Source organism: Taurulus bubalis, assembly GCF_910589615.1.
Source record: "Taurulus bubalis genome assembly, chromosome: 11".
Lineage (NCBI taxonomy): Eukaryota > Metazoa > Chordata > Actinopteri > Perciformes > Cottidae > Taurulus > Taurulus bubalis.
In genome coordinates, this window is record NC_136599.1 from 23266187 (window position 1) to 23282939 (window position 16753).

Below are 16753 nucleotides of genomic sequence, written 5' to 3' on the forward strand. Positions count from 1 at the left end.
CAACAACTAAGCTGAACATGCCCAGACTGTGAAATGCAGCAGTGCAGGATGGGTCACTATCTTCAAAAAAAAAAAAAACCACAAAACTTGAGCAGGCTGAATATTTAGGGACATGTAAATGTAGCCACTGTATATCAGTTTACACCTACGTGCTCCTGGATATGGTGGCACCTCAGTAGCTCAACCTGAAATAACCGTTTAACGCTCTCAGTCACCAATTGGCTGTCTAGCCCCTCTGCTCCAGCTATGTTTACAACCAAAGCCCCCTCCAAGGTATTTCCTTTTCTCCGGTGACAACAACATATTCAATTCAGGCACAGCTAAACGTCTTACCAGGGGCCAAAACGTGAACCACAGAGTCCATTTTAAGCATCGAGACGACTCTGAAAGACATCAGTTGTATCCAGAATAGCTCAAAGACGTGGGTTGTCCCTTTGATAAACGTACGTCTTTATTTGATTCCCCCGTCATTGGAATGTTATTCCGGAGGCTAGATGAGAGGGGTAGCATCACACACACACACACACACACACACACACACACACACACACACACACACACACACAGAGAGGAATCGCATAGAGTCGACGCATAATGGCCGTAGTTCAGAAAGTGCATAATAACGTGACTGTTGCCTCTTGCACAGCGCTCATGTATACACTCCCAGAAATAGAGCAAATATTGATGTCTCCTCAAGCGCGAGTCACTTTTTCACCTTTTGCAGGGTTTAAATAATCTCATGCAGGCAGTGAAGCGAGGGCTAAGAATCTGTGTGTGTGTGTGTGTGTGTCTCAATGGAAACAGACTTGTTCCAATGTCTTCATTTTTTTCTTTAAATGTCCTCTATTCATTAACAGTGACAAAGAAGCATCTGTATATCGCTTTAATGCTTTTGATCTGATATGTATAGCACTCTGAATGGCCTTGCTACTGCAATGTGCTATATAAATAAACTTTCAAAATAAAAGACTGGTGCACTTTCTTTCTTTTTTTAACATCGGCAGCCTCCCAATATATCTTGGCAACATCTGACTTGGAATAGCAATGAATTTTCCCATTTTTCTTCCCGAACTGTGAGTGGCAGACAGACAGTCTCGCGGAACAATGCGGGAGGTTAATCAAATCCCGGTCATGGTGTTGACCTCTGGTCGAGGTCAAGGGCCACGGCTGGAGGGCGCCAGACGGGGCCAGCCGATTGGCTGAGCTGCATCGGTGTTGGAGGAGACAAAGGTCACGGGTCGGAGAGGGAAGTGTAATAGATATGCAGGGTAACACTTCCCCGCTCCCCTATTTATAAGCAGTGCATACACATTTAACAAACACACCAGTTGTAAAGCAAACAAGAGGACATGTTTAACTTTTAGTTACAGCGTATTTGTCAACAATTATAACTTCTCTTATGGAGACATATTTTATATAATTACAGCTGTGTTTTATTGTCCTCTGTTATCACAGGAGGAGTTGGTGATGAATTCATTAATTCTGCTTACAAGTGCATTTGCAGTGTGTTATAAACCATGTATTACATGTTTATACACTGAATTATAAACCATGTATGCTTTCTTTTTGCTCATATAAACATATTAGTGCTGAATTAGTTTGGAGATTATTCGCTAACAATTGTGATTTCAATTAATTATTTATTTAAAAGAATATTGAAACATGGTTGGGAGATATGCTTTTTCATTTTGAGTAATATGTAGCTGAAGCTAGTCGCCTGTAATGGTTTTGGTATTTTCATGGTAATTCATTGACAATAAGATAAAGTGTAGATTGTCGACAACTTTCAGTCATTCATCAACCTAGTTTTTCAGATGTAAAGATTTTCTGCTTTTATCTTCTTATAACGATGTGAATTGAATATCTGTGAATCTGTGAACTCTATCCTGATTTGAAAACATTAAAAAGTGCAAAAACATTTAAAGTAATTGAATGTATCCATGTACATTAAAACAATTATACTCAGTTATGTAAATGTTCTGAATCTGTTGAGAAAAGGAAATACCTTGGACTGAAATACCATTTCAATTAATTATATCAAGTATATTGAGATCTTTTTTCGTACTATGACTCATCATCACACCTGGAATCGATATCCAGTGCTGGTTTGAGGTTTTTTTTTTCCTGTCGTGGCACTGATGTAAACTTGAAGTACACTGAAATTATAAAAAAAAAGGCCGGGGGGAATTAAAGCACCAGCAGCTTTCCCATTACCCACCCAGTCTGACCTCTGGGCAAAGAGACTGGGCTCCTTCAATCAAGTCGGTGACCATAACACTTCGCACATGTGTGAAGGTACATTTCGATGAGCAGATTAAACAGATATCCACAGATGTGATTAAGTGGCAGCTAGTGGATGGATTATTATTGATGGTGGTGTGGCTCATGAAATGGCATGCAGGTTGGACTTTTGGCTCCATGGACATTTCTCAAAGGCAAAACAAACTAATTGTGTCCTTCATCACTGCCCAAAGCTGATGGAGCAGACCGACAGAGGAATACCTAGCGGAGGCGTTTCTTTGCCTCAGTGAAAGTGAATTGAAGATGGTTTGTCAGAGAGAGACAAACAGAGAGAGCAAGAGAAGGAGCTCGCGACTGAGTGCAACCAGCAGAAGCATTGTCCCCCCCTCGCCCAGTGACACTCCATCTCTCCCACCGACGGACACAGACCCTTCTTTGTTTGTTCCCTGGGGCCAAACGAGTTCAAACAGAGGAGAGCGGGAGGGGAAGGGAGAGGGGAGGGGAGAGGGGGGGTTGCAGAGCAGAGAGGAAATCTTTGGAAGGAGGGATGGAGGGGCAAGAGGAGGAGATGGCAGGACACAGAGACTGATGAAGAGAGACTCTTTTTGGCTGACAGGATGCAGCCTGTTTGGAAAGGGAGGAAAGGCAAAGGGAGGTTTGTGTTTGTGTGTGTGTGTGTGTGTGTGTGTGTGTGTGTGTGTGTGTGTGTGTTAAGAGATAATTAAGGGGCATTTTCACAGCAGGCTTTGCACGCTTTTACCTGCATCCGTGGTTACGCGTAGCCCATAAAAAGAGCGTTTGTTTTTTTTGTTTTTTTTTGCGAGGAGGAGGAATTGCATGCGCTCCCACATGCGTGATTCGTGTGACCGTCGGGTGTTTTATGCTTGTCTTTGTGTGTGTCATGTGCTACTTACAAACTGCAAGAACACGTGTCCCAGTGCATGCTGGGGATGGGGATCGGGCTGCAGACTGGCCTCCACTGCAGACAGCACCTCTTTGTGCAACTCCAGGATGTCCTCAATATTTGAAAACAGAATCTAAAAACAGGGAGGGGTGGGGGTGATGTAAGGGGAGGGGATGCAGAGGAAGGAAGAGATAAAGAGGCAGGGAGGAAGGAAGGGAAAGGGGCAAGGAAGTGACCAACAGATGGACGCAGACGTGGGGGGAAAGAAGGCAAACACCATATCTGAGATTCATAATATATATATATATATATATATATATATATATATATATATATATATATATATTTTAAAAAGACACTTTTGGCTCATTTTTTGGGGGAATTTAAAAGCCAGCCATACCTTGACATGTTCAGGTAAGAGGCACTGTTGGTCATCTGCAGTTTGTCGGATTCTGCGCAAAAATGCCTGAAGGGGAGACAGAAACGGAGCAGGTTTAAGAATAAGCACCGTCATTTATTATTGATGAGCATCTACGGCTAAGAAAACATAAGCACGGTGAGTTTGATTTGCTATTACCAACAAGAGAACAAGAGGAGTTTTCAGGCGAGGGAAGCTGAACAGTCTCATGTCCAGCTTCCCTCACCTGAAAAAATAAACAGATACATACAACACATGTTGCAGATCCCGTGGAGCGACAGACATCCACATGTACACACACACACACACACTCAAGGGAGAATCGCCTTTCACGGCGCGACTCAAAGACGCGTCAGAGTGGTTTCACTATCCCGCAAAACGTTGCACTATATGACTATAAGACGTGTTTGGGTTTGAGTTCCCCCCCCACCCCACAATGTCTTGTGACACTTAAAGCTCACTGTACGTATCCGCTGTAGAGGAAGCTAATGCATCCGAGCATCCAGCTGGAAGAAAGCGGAAAAGAAATAACTGCTTCGTTGTTGCAGCGTCTGCACACACCGCTTCAACGAAGACAACCGTAATAGTCTCACGTCAAGTTGGGCTTTTGCTTGCGTGTGCGGTTTTTCTTTGTCTGTCTCTGTGTGTGTGTGTGTGTGTGTGTGTGCGATCGCCTGCCAATCCTGACTTTGAAAGAATGGTGCAGAGAAGAAGGGAAGTGAATGTGCAAACAGTTTCTTTTATTCTCTCTTCCTCAATTCTCCGTCTGTCAGACACCACCCAGCCTCCGTCTGGCCGGCCTCCTCGTCTCCAGGCGCCGATACCGTCAGGAAAATAAAAAAGGCGTTGAAGAGATATGAATCCCCAAAATCCAATAAAAAACCCTACCCCTGCCGCCCCCTTTGCCTGGCAGGCTCCTGCTGTGGCGTCGATCTGCATTTCAGAGCCTAGAGTGTGAAAAGTGGATGAAGGGTGTTGCAAATAGGGGGTAATAAATGCTGGGTCAACGATGAATGTACCGCAACTCTGTAAAAAAAAGTGTCACTGGAGAATACTGTGGTTGCTCAAAAACCTGGCAGCTGATTCACACCTGTCACTTAAAATGTCCAATGAAAGATCTCTACTGCCATGTGAAAAAGCTCAGTGTCTTTTCTTCAGGTTTTGAGATCATCTTTGTCGTTGATTTTCTGCCTCAATACAGTGAAAACAATTGATATTGAAAAAATCAACGTTTTAACGTCTTTTCACTGCTCAGTGTATCAACGATGAATAAACAATTAACAGATTCAATATAGAACATTTCCCCAAATGAGATCAGGCAATATCTGATCAAAGAATTCTTAAGGATTTCAGTCAACATTTTAAGTGGGTACTAAAAAAAAGCATTAAGAGTCTTTATCCAGGCCAAATATGCTTAATTGGAAAATAAATAGTCCGTAGAAAAGCTGTTGGCTCTGTGTTCTGTGGATTATCAAGAGCAACCCAACATTTTTGTTAGATGAAAGGAAGAAAATCCGGGTGGTTTTTGTTTTTGTCATTTGGTTAAACCGTCAATGTGTATATATAAAAATAAACATTTGCACGCTCCACAGTCACACAAAACATCAGCCAATTACATGTATTACTTACAGTAAGTCACTTGCCTATAATGAAAGACTGACACTTGTAATCACACATTTGCTCTGAAGATAGAACGCAGCCAACCGAGCAGCAGGCAGCAATCATATCGTTTCCTCAGAGACCGAACACTTTGGGAGGATTGTCTCCAGTGTTTTTTGTTTTACTGGTTGCACCAAAATAGAAAGCAAAAGGTCTTCGGCAGCAAACTGCGTCCTCGCTAAATTAAGACCAGTATTAAAAGGGAAGCATCAGTTGTCGTGTTCTTGACTGTTTTGTTTTGGGGGGGGGGGGGGGGGGGGGGGCGTATTGTGCTCGTAGGCATGCACTAATTAAATCTCCCATAAGGCAACGTGTACCATGTCCACACTGGAGGAGTCACTCGTTTGAGAGATTGCTCACTGGCAGAGAGGACGAGGAGAGGAAGGAAACAAGGCTTTTCCTCAGTCGAGGGCAAAGACTTTTGGAGTCATTCTCTGTCGACACCTACCATGCAGGACGGGATTCGCCCTCCGAAACAAAATGTGCCGCGCAGATGTGGCGATCGGCAGGATGGAGGGAAAGAGCAACAAAGGGATCCTTTCAGCCCAGTTCTCGCCCCGCGATATGGCCGTTCTCACCCAGGGGTTGTGTTGGCTGTCTTCATTGTTCCGTCACAAAGCACACAGGTTTATTTGAGTCCTCCAGCATGACTGAGACACACTGGCTTCAGAGCCGCAGTCGATGTAAAAGGTATTTTTACAGCCCGGGCCGTAATATTTGGTGAGCGTGATCAGAATCGACGACGAGGAAACAAGGTATTGTGGGTATAATTGGAAGGATGTTGATGCCTGACGAACGGCAGTTCGTTGCACGTTTAAAACGAAGCATCATAATTGGGCAATCTGCAGTCTGGACTTTCGCATTCGTCTACCTCTCGAGTCCTGAACAGTAATGACCTCCACCAGAGAACAGACAAGTCAGTCATACGTGGCAGAGGTCTTGACCTCTTCCCCGGCCTAAATCTGTAACTCAGTTCAAAATGACGGGTTACCGATACTCACGGACGAGCAACGCAAGGTTTCCACGTGACGTCCGTTGGATCCAGATCGACTTCACGATTTGACGCGGGGGGAAAAAGGAAAAGCAAAAACGAAGCAGAGTTGATGTTTCCGACTCGCACGGAAAGAAGCAGATGTGAGCGCGCCCTCAGATAACCTTGAGCGTGTTACGAGTCGTGCGTCATTTGCATGGAGAGGACAATACCCCGGAGCATTGCTCTCTCACACACACACACACACACACACACACACACACACACACGCTGACATTTCGATAGGAGATGAATATTGAAAAGAGCCATCCTTTTCCACAGAACGCAGCTAAGCCGGTAGTTATTGGAACAGAAAAAAGAAAATCATGAAAAACAAACAGAAGCCATGGCGAACACTGTAATACGCTACCCACTGGACTCGCTCCTTAGGCTCATTACTTCTTAATGAACATGCTGAGAGGCAGCGGGGTGCGGCCTTGTTTACTTTCTAATCTCCCATCTCAGGTGACTCGGCGGCCTATTTTCCCGTCATTTCCCAAGGATCAGACTTTGACAAAGAATATATTTGCATGAATGACGAACGACAATAACAATAAACTGTCTTTGTTACCGTCATTGCGATCTGACAGAGCCACAGGTCATCTCCCACATGACCCACACTTGGCTCGCTTTATAGTGTGCATGAAATGCCCAGTTGCCTCTCCGATTCCTAAAAATAGCGATGGCATCAATCAATGTGTTAATAATAGTCGGTCAGATGGGACACCAAATTTGTTTTTGTACCCCCGTGCTCGTAATAATGAGTCAGAGTGGCGGCGAGGAGGGGGCTCAGCTGCTGCACGTTGTGGTCTCCTGCCACAGGGGTGATGGGCTGTGAAGGGGGAGATGCAATCCCACAGGAGGCCAGCAACGCAACCGTGATGGAGCTTCTTCAGAGACCACAAGTGGCTGCCAAGCACGACACTAATGCAGAATTACACCACTAATATTTCAGTGTGGGAAAGAAGCCAGCAAGGTCCAGCAAAAAGGAAGTTAAAATAAATAAAAACATCACGTTGACGCGTTCCAGATGGCAAAACGCTATAATTGTTCAAAACTGATTTTTGTCACCATGGATGGCTTATTCATGTGGTTAGTTACATCATTATGGAAAGCATTGTAATCTTGAACATTTTGCAAAATATTTCACTTCATAATCATTTTCGGCAGTTTTTCATCTCCCATGTACTGATTTCAGTTTTTCATAGACACAATGTGTAGATTAAGTCTTACTCTAGTTGTTGGAGAGGAACCAATAAAATGTTTCATATTCAGACCTGCGTATTTTCCTCCTTCTTCGTAGTCAGGCCTTGCATATTCCACGCTGTAGTTGTGCAAGCATTGCAGCACTGACAACATTGCCAGGACTGTCTTCAAGCTCTCTCTATTGCCCAATAATTGTTCAAGATATTTTCTTCCTCAATCACCCTCAAGCGCTTCCGATCCAGTCGCAACAGAAGTAGCAGCAGAGTCACACTATCAAATCCTCACACCCAAATGTCCCGTTCATAAAACGTGTTGGCTTGGTCCCGGCATGTGTAAAAGGCCCAGAAGCCTGTCCTTAGGTATGCAGTTGGACATATTTATCCCAGGGAAGGCAAAAAAATAAAAAGGTGAGACATTCAAAAGGCTATCTGTTCTAATTTAAACAGAAAAGTGCAATCCTACGCAAACCCAAGTTCCCAGAAACAAGCCTGTGTGCTTTGCATAGTATAACATATTAGCTTTTTGTAGCATTTTCACAAGCACCCAGCCCTTCCTCTGCCCTCATTGACGCCGTTTGGCCGCAGCGTTTTGGCGTGTGAAACTTGCTCACAAAAGCCCTCTCAGGGGTCCACAACAAAGTGTGAGCAAATGGCACCTAGTCTGGAAAAAGTCTGCACCGCACTGTAAATAAAAATGCTTTTTCGTTACGCTTTTTCTCGTATTCGAACGCCACGAAAGGAGAAGCCGGGAATTGAACTGCCTTAAAAAAAAAAAAAGAAAGTGCGGCTTTTGTGTGAAGGAAGCATATGACATGTTTGACTGGCCTCTAACTCAACTGTGTGTTTCTAATCTCTCGTCTCACAGATTAGCAACCAAACTTTAACAAACAAATAAATCACATTGTGCTCCATGCACTTGAAAAAAGGATTTAAATTATGCACTTCACCCTAAACTTTGTGGTGCGACGGCCGCACTGTAATGAGAATGCTGTCGAGGTTTTTAGAAGGCACCAACGAAGACTAAATGATGAGAGGGAGATCGTGCTATTTATTATGCTATGGACTTAAAGGACCGGACGGAAACGCAAAGCCACTGTTTGGATTATTTACACATGATGCCGTTGCCACCCACTTGGCAGGCTGAAGAAGAAGAAGAAGAAGAAAAAAAATCATGTCTCACCCAACATCCAGCTTCACCCGCCACCCCAGCAGACACACCGTCTGTCACTGTTTAGCACGAATAACTGGTTTTGTGTCATATGACCAACTGTCAAAGGGTCAGATTTGTGTTGAGGGGAGGAGGGGGACCAAGAGGGGCCAGACAGTAAGGTGTGAGGATACAGAGGGACCATATGCTGCTGCGGGTTCAGCGCTCGCTCCGCTGGACAGTGAGCAGGAGGCCTGCTGCCTTCGCGTCTGCCTCGTCTGCCTCGGAGCAGAGTTTTCTACCTGCACCCGAGCCAACTCCGTAACACGCTTCACATCTTTGAGTCAGGGCCCTTTTTTTGTTTTTTTCATTGAGCTGGCTCACAAAAATCAGTGTCAGATCTTAGCAATCGAAATGCAAGACACTTTACACGGAACAGTAGGGAAATAACCAGAGAGAAGTCAGGCGGACGGACGGTTAGGAGCGCAGGTTTCAGGCGGTTTGCTGCTGGAAAGGAGACGAGTGGCCTTAAGGTTCACTCAAGAGTCAGGACCCCTTTTAATTGGGAGGTTTAATATTCATTAACGGTCATCCACGTTACATTGTGGGGATTAATGAGGACGATTGCCTGCAAGAACACGGCCGTGTGGACATTTTGGAAACCGTGGTGCCGTTGCTGTCACGGTGTTGGATGGCTTCCGGTTTTGTTTTGTCGTTTGTGTCTCTGGTGTCCTGTGTCCCCGCATTTCCTGTTGTCTGCCTCCCGTGTGTCTCCTGATTGCTCATTCCCTTCACCTGCCCTCATGGTTTCCACCTGTGCGTCGTTACCTTCACCCTCCCCTTGTATTTAAACCCTGTCTGTCTTCTCCCCCAGGGTCAGTTCGTACTGTGTGTTGCCTGTCCGTGTTCTACCTAACGGTTTGGATTATTAGTGTTTTTGAAGTCTTGCCTTGTGTTTTGTTTGGAATAAATTATTATTTTGAACTGTTGTTGTGGCTCTTGGGTCCTAATTGCTACCAAACCGTAACAGTTGCACCGGATTTTGCATTATACCGAGAGGGGTTTGGAATATTTTGGGCAGAAAAAACGGGGAGGGACGTCCCAAAATACACATATGTTGTTGTAGTAGTCTCCTGAATCACTAGAGAAACTTAAGCGATAAAATAGAACTTTATTAATCCCGGAGGAAATTCTTGTGCCAGAGATTGACCAAAGATTACAAAAGTATAAGTAAAATAAAGAGTACAACTCTAAACACAGGGTTTTGACCAATGGATTAATGACACCAGAGAATGACACAATAGTTTGATTAAAAGAATAAACATTTATATAGATGCCTGTATGTATGCCTGCTTATATTTTGAGCATCTTTCCTTTAAAAGCATATTAATTATTTCAAACTCAGCGTAAATGACCACATGAATATAACACATTTCCATGACTTTTCCAAAACTTTGGGGGTTTTATTTTTTTCAAGGACTTTTCCAGGCCCGGAAATAACGATTTTAAAATTCCATGACTTTTACAGGTTTTCCATGATCGTACGAACCCTGTATACATGTAACGATGAAGTAGTAACTATTACGTTTACGTGCACAAAAGTAATACTGACAGTAGTGCAAATGGAATGAAAAGGTTATATTGCACATGGTATAAATAAATAAATAACGAGGGTTCAGTAAAACAAAAGTATATGAAGACAAATGTTTGTAGGCGAGATTTAGAAGCATATTGCTCATTGACATCCACAAATGTGGCGAGACTGTGGCTCAGTGGTAGAACAGGGTCGTCCTTCAATCAGAGGATCGGCGGTGCGATCCCCGGCTCCGCTAGCCCACGTCAATGTGTCCTTGGGCAAGACACTTAACACCAAGTTGCTCCCATAGCTATGCCTACGTTGTGTGTATGAATGTTAGCTACTCCTGATAGGCAGGTGGAACCTTAGCCCCTCCCATTAGTGTATGAAAGGGTGAATGACAATAAGTAGTGTGAAAGCGCTAGAAAAGTGCTGTACAGGACCATTGACCAACGAGGTCAACATTATAATTACACTCGGATGAAACATTGATATGTGGGAATACGCCATGTGTCAGCTATTCTTACTGTACATTTTACTACAAAATCATTGACCTGCATTTGGTAATAAATGGGAAGTCAAGTGTCAAGACGGTGTCATGCATGTCAAATATTTCTGTGACCATTTATTTGATTGAGTCATGTCAAAGAGCGGCTCATAACTGAATCCGTCAGTATACGAGTTGGCCAATCGGGCTGCACCTCATTGCTCTCTTTTTTCTTCTTCGGGAGTAGACTTCTCGCCACAATGGGGCTGAGGATGGCGTCAATGGGGACGGAACTGGGATCTTTTCCGATCGCCCATGGCTACACCGGCATACAGCAACAATGTTGGGCCATCTCACTCAATTCAGATATCTCACAAGAGACCCCCGTATATCAAGCACAAGCTCCAACACTTGTCGTTTTTTGTTTCCTCCAGAAGACTCTGAGAGCCCCTTTTCAAAGCTCTGCGGTTCCCACACCTACTGAAACAACCCTGAAACACAATCCCAGATCCACGGATTCAGGACTTTTTTCAATGAGAGTCCTCAGGTCACCAGGCCCCAAACAACTCTCTACCCCTCCTTATCCGAGAGAAAAGAACAACAAGCGAACAAACAATGCGTCCATTAAGGGGCTCTCCTTTTTGGTCAGTGGGGTGGAGAGAATTGGACTGGCCGGCCACAAAGGGGGACAGGGCAGTTTTGGAGAGGGGACGGGGGCCGTTTCGGGGTCGACGTGGCATGAAATTGAATAAAGAAATAAAGAAATCCCCTCTTTGTGGCCTGCTCGCTGCCACAATGAGGGGACCCCGGCAAACCTGAACAGACCACTTTTTCGCCGAAGCCGTAATTCACATCTCTCCCCAACCATCCCAAAAAAAAGAAAAACTCCCTGAGCTCCCCTTCACCCGCCCAACCGGTCCCCTCGCTGTCTTCCAAGAGAAATCCTTTCTGGCAGAGCCAATCACCAAAACACAAAGTCTTCTTTGAGTCTCGTCCAGTTTAAGGGTTTTTTTCTCCCACTCTCACTCACTTTGAAGGACTTTAAACTTCAAGGCTCTTTGAGTTGCTCACATGGGCGGAAACCAAACACTACAGGGGGATGAGACAGTGTCTCCACCACAGCGCCGGACCAGAGACTTCCCGTTTAAAGACTGCCTTCTCATCCAGCCCCTCGTCACCCTGTTGCAATAATAGATGCGTGCTGTACATGATGAATGTGCAAAATCCAGACTTTCAAAAACACTTGTGATGGGAGTAAAAACAAAAAAAAACAAAAAAACACTCCAGGATTCTGCAATCAAAGATTTTCACGACCTCAGACATTTAAATCTTCTGAGCATGCCTAGTTTTTATTGGACAAGTTGGCACAGAGTATGTAGAACTGCATCATTTGATAGATGCTCCTGCTTTCACAGTAGTTGCACGCAATTAATGCGTTCTCCATATCCTCTACGATACCTCCACTTTTCCAGGTTGTTAGGCAGCTTCTGTCACACGAATACAGACCCAGCTCTCGTCACACATATTGAACAAAAGACGAGAGGACACTCATGTGACGATGTAAATGGCTTGCGACGCATTGGTGCGCTGGAAGACACGTCTACCTATTTGTTTTCCCCAATTTGTACACTGAACATTAACGGTCAACTCTTCAGGCGTCCACTTCAACCTGTACATCCGTTTAAATGTTCAAACGTTATGTTTGACATGTTTATTATATGCCACCATACTGCTGAACGTTCAGCTTCCCTTTCGGCCAATTGATGGACTGAATTTCATCATCTACTTGACACAGGTTTGTCCATTTTTTCTAAGTGGCTTTCCTCGTTGAGGGGTGACATGTGGTGATCGGGAGATAACATCGTGGACCAGATTGCAGAGGCCATCTGGATGGGAGTTTTCCGGTGCCGACAGACTGGATCAGAGTGTGGCGAGTGTGGAGCTGAGTGAGCCGTCAGAGACATGTGAAGCCTCCGACAGCGAATGGGAAGAAGAAAAAATAAAGATGCGGCTGATTGTTGAAGCTCCAAATCGGTTATTTATCTACACGAGTGCTTTCCCAACGTTTTGCCATAATAATACCTGGACAAAGAGCAGTTATTTTAAATACTTACTCTTAAGCAAGTAAACAAAATTAAAAACTAAATCTAGAAAAATAAGAATGCCCCATCTGGCGTTTAGCTAGCCAGACATCTCTGTGTCACAGACAGAGAGGAAAACAGGTGGTAAAGAATCAAGTTAGTGTCCCATGCCACACAATAATGGTCATTTGGCAAAGCAGGGTGGAAGATCATAGAGTGCACCCACTACATCCGACTATGTATTTACCAACCAGATAGAGAACAGTATTTAATGGGCAGACAGGCGGCAGCTAGTTAAAGCCCGCTCTGTCTGAAAAAATAAAATCTCTCATTCCACCTCTGAAAACACTGATGTAACAGACCTACATTATATCTCGACTTCTCCTTTTGGGATCTCCATTAAAGTGAGGGCTACCTAACAAGATGACGTTGCGTATTCATCCTGTAACCTGTAAAAGGGTCACAAATCGTGGCTTGGGGGCAGAAAACAAATCGGAGCTTTAAAAAAAAATAATAATTGACTGTGGTAATTCATCATGTCAGAAACATAGAGCTGTTTCCTAAAAGGTTTCCTAGTGCGTGAGAGCAAAAATCATCACAGTAACAGCTCCGGCATGTATGACTCAGGCCTTTAATCATGCCACGTTCAAAATGTCATCGCATCAAGAAAATGCCAAAGTAAAAGCCCCCCCAGCGAACCGGGGCCCGAGAATTTGCCAGCTGCTGCCGCAAACAGTTAGAGCAACAATGTCTGCAGCCTCTTTGACCCGCGGGGGTTAAATAACGTAAATAGGCAAAGATCTCCGCTAAGTGGGGAAGTGAAACGGTTTATCTTCAAAGTGATGTTCGACAAAGTGACAAGAAAAACCATAGCTCGTCTTCAACTCGGAGCTAAAAAAGCACGGAGCTAGACACACTTTTCATTCAAAGTTTTTTTTAATCACAATGCGTACACCAGCAAGCAGTTTGTCAAGAGGAAGTGAGAGTGCTACGTTAAGAGTAGACCGGGGCCTGGAGAACCTGGAAAGGGAACCTTGAGCACAAGAAATGACAGCAATGCAGAAGTGCCAAAAGCTGCGGTTCATTGAATGGCAATAGATACAGAGACAAAGACTGTATATAAGAAGTTCGGCATCTTGTCCGTCGCCATCTTTTTTTCGAGTGACGCGAGAGGGTGGAGCAAAGTACAACTGAACGATCAAGCCGAGTCCAATTAACTTTCATGACCTGAAAACACACTGTGAAAAGGATAAAGTAAGACGAAAATAAAAACAAGTCCCAGACCGGACAACGCTGTGGAAGCGGCCTGTCAATCACAAAGTAGACCTGCTCTAAAGCATGCTCTGCTTTATGATCCGTTTGTCTCTAAAATGGACCATAATTTACTAAATGAACATCATGCTGTAAGAAGACTTGAAACTAGAGATCAAGATCATAAACTCATGTATACAATGTTTACTGAGGGAATAAATCAAGAGAGAAGTAAGCTCATCGATGTCTATACAATATTGACCTAGGAGTCGCCCCCTGATGGTCAGCAGAGAGAATGCAAGTTTAAAGCACTTAAAATAAAACATGTTTGGGTCTCTATGGCTAAAATGACATGCCAGAACCGCCCACTCTGAGCATCCCCACGGCTCTTCCCCACGAAACCGATGATGGGTGATGTCCAGGAGACTACTTCCGTATTTTACAAAGCCTATGATTTCATTGTACATCCGTCCACTCCACTTCAAAATCCATCGGCAAAACCGCTTCTGTGCCATTTGACGAGACACAAAAGAAAGACCTACTTGAGATTGTGTTGGGTAGTGTGTGTGTGTGTGTGTGTGTGTGTGTGTGTGTGTGTGTGTGTGTCTCACTCCTTCTTTGTCCCTCTTTGTGTGAGCAGCTTCCTGGCTGGACAGCATACAGGCATTTAACTCCGACCCGCCCTGATCGGGCAACACTTCCACATCTAACCCCGGAGCTTTATCAAACATCTCTGTTATATTTCTCGACATTCGAGTCGTCTTATCATTCTGTGGCTGTTTTGTTGTTCGGCATTTTTCCCTGTGAGGCAAACGACCTCTAACCCTGAAAAGGAGCCCCGCATCTGGTTGCATTTGAGAAAGCAAACAAACATTGTAAGCCTGCTGCCAGGGCTCCTAAACCAAATAGGAAGCTCCAAGGGGGGTCTGTGCCAAGTCCTTCTGCAGGTATCCATCCATCCATCCATCTTAGCCCTTCTCCCTAGCGTTCTACAAAAAAAAAACATGCTGCACAGTTACTAGGCCCAGTGTCCGCCCCGAGAAAGTGTGTGTCCCAACGTTGTCCAGTCATGATCTCCGAGGGGACGGTAGAGAGCTCACGTTGCCGCGCTTTTACGAGTCAGGCCGGGTCACCCGCTGTATCGCATGTCAGCCTGTTGACAAGCACTTCACAGAGCGCTTCACATCCGCAGCGCTCGTTTGCCGTTTGCTCCGGTCATTGAAAAATAAATAAACCCCTGAATGTTAACCTGATGTACTGCAACCATGGTGACTTTTCTGGTTCATGACTTTCTCACCTCCACACAGCTCAGAGACCACAGCACCCACTGCTGAATAGATTTACCCATAGTCGTGTAACCACTGAGGGACACACTTCATCCATTAGACACCTTTACATCCCAAAAGGACGGCGAAGTCAACATTCACAACTGATCATGTGGAAGGACTTTTCTCTCATGCTAAATCGTATCTGCAAGACTTTGAAAACAACTCTTTAGGAGGGAATGTTTTTTTTTTACATCACGCCTCTGGGTGTTACAGTGGTTTAGACTTGTTAACTTGAATTCTTAAAATTCCTGCTGCAGTCTTATGCCTCACAGAAATGGCTTATCAGCGCACATGACATTAAAAAAAAGGCACAGATTAAGTTGGAAACTGGCATTTACCCCGCCCCCCACGTTTATGTAACACACTGCATTGTAATGAGTTAGTCTGGAAAAGGCGGCACTGCACGGTACCGATTATACGGAGTGAGACGGAGGGATGCGCAGTGAACCTCTTGGAAACAGACGGCCTACGGGGCAAGTACTCTACCGAGCCCCAAAAAATAATCCAAAGCCGGTAGGTAACATCGAGCATGATTAATCAAACGGGAGGGCACAAAAATGCTTACTGCTCTCTCTTGTGCACATCAGTCCCCCCCTCAATACCGCCTTCTGCATTAAAAAAAGGTGCGATTCATGTACGAGTTGAAGATACACGGTGAGACTAGAGTTTAAAGCTCTGTATTAATAGAACAAAGCAGCCTGCACCAGTAACTGCTCAACCTGCTGTTAGGACTGCACAGGCTTCACTCTTGCTATGTGATAAATCTGTGTTTGTACGACTTCAGTGGGGCTGAGGTTGCAGTGAACTGAAACCACTGGCGTTGTGGCAAAGATGAGAGATAGAATCTGAAGCTATTTATACCCCCGAGGCCAGAGAAACTACAGGCTGGTCTTTCCCACCAAATGGGGAGGGCTGGAGAGATGGAGCGGAGGGAAAAACAACAAAACTAAAAAGAAAAGGAAAAGAGGTAGACGCAGGCTTAAGTTTGGAGCGGAAGCTCAAGGCTGGCTTCCTGCATGTCTGTCCTTTTGTGCACCGGTCGGACGATGTGCGTCCGTAAGTCCGTCCTGTTTGCTCAGTGACGAGGTGGACATACTGAAAAAAATCAACAACAGTGAAGGAGGAGAAAGAGAGTGTTTCAGCTTTAACAGCGCGCACACACACACACACACACACACACACACACACACACACACACACACTAAAACACCTAACAAGCGTCTGCATAATCTTGCGTGTGTGTGGCCCTGAAGCAAGGGTCAAGCGGGGCAGGATTTCCAGATGTTTCCTATTATCCCACGACACTGACGAGACCTTCCTGGTCGGCCCCTACGCTCAGTCTCACACTTCTCCGAATCAAGAGGGGACGGTGGAACGCTGACGGACTTATTGGCACCGCGATTCCACTGTTGTCCTAACTGGACAG

At 44.8% G+C, this 16753-nt stretch overlaps 1 protein-coding gene across 1 annotated transcript in view; it reads right to left on the reverse strand.

Moving 5' to 3' along the window:
• Nucleotides 1–16753, reverse strand: part of prex1 (phosphatidylinositol-3,4,5-trisphosphate-dependent Rac exchange factor 1) — a gene marked incomplete at its 5' end in the record, with an annotated part of 72967 nt that overhangs the window by 53156 nt on the left and 3058 nt on the right. The window contains 2 exons of the mRNA XM_079226363.1: nucleotides 3156–3278; nucleotides 3546–3611. Coding sequence (XP_079082489.1) covers nucleotides 3156–3278; nucleotides 3546–3611 — 189 coding nt within the window. The remainder of the gene's footprint in view (nucleotides 1–3155; nucleotides 3279–3545; nucleotides 3612–16753) is intronic.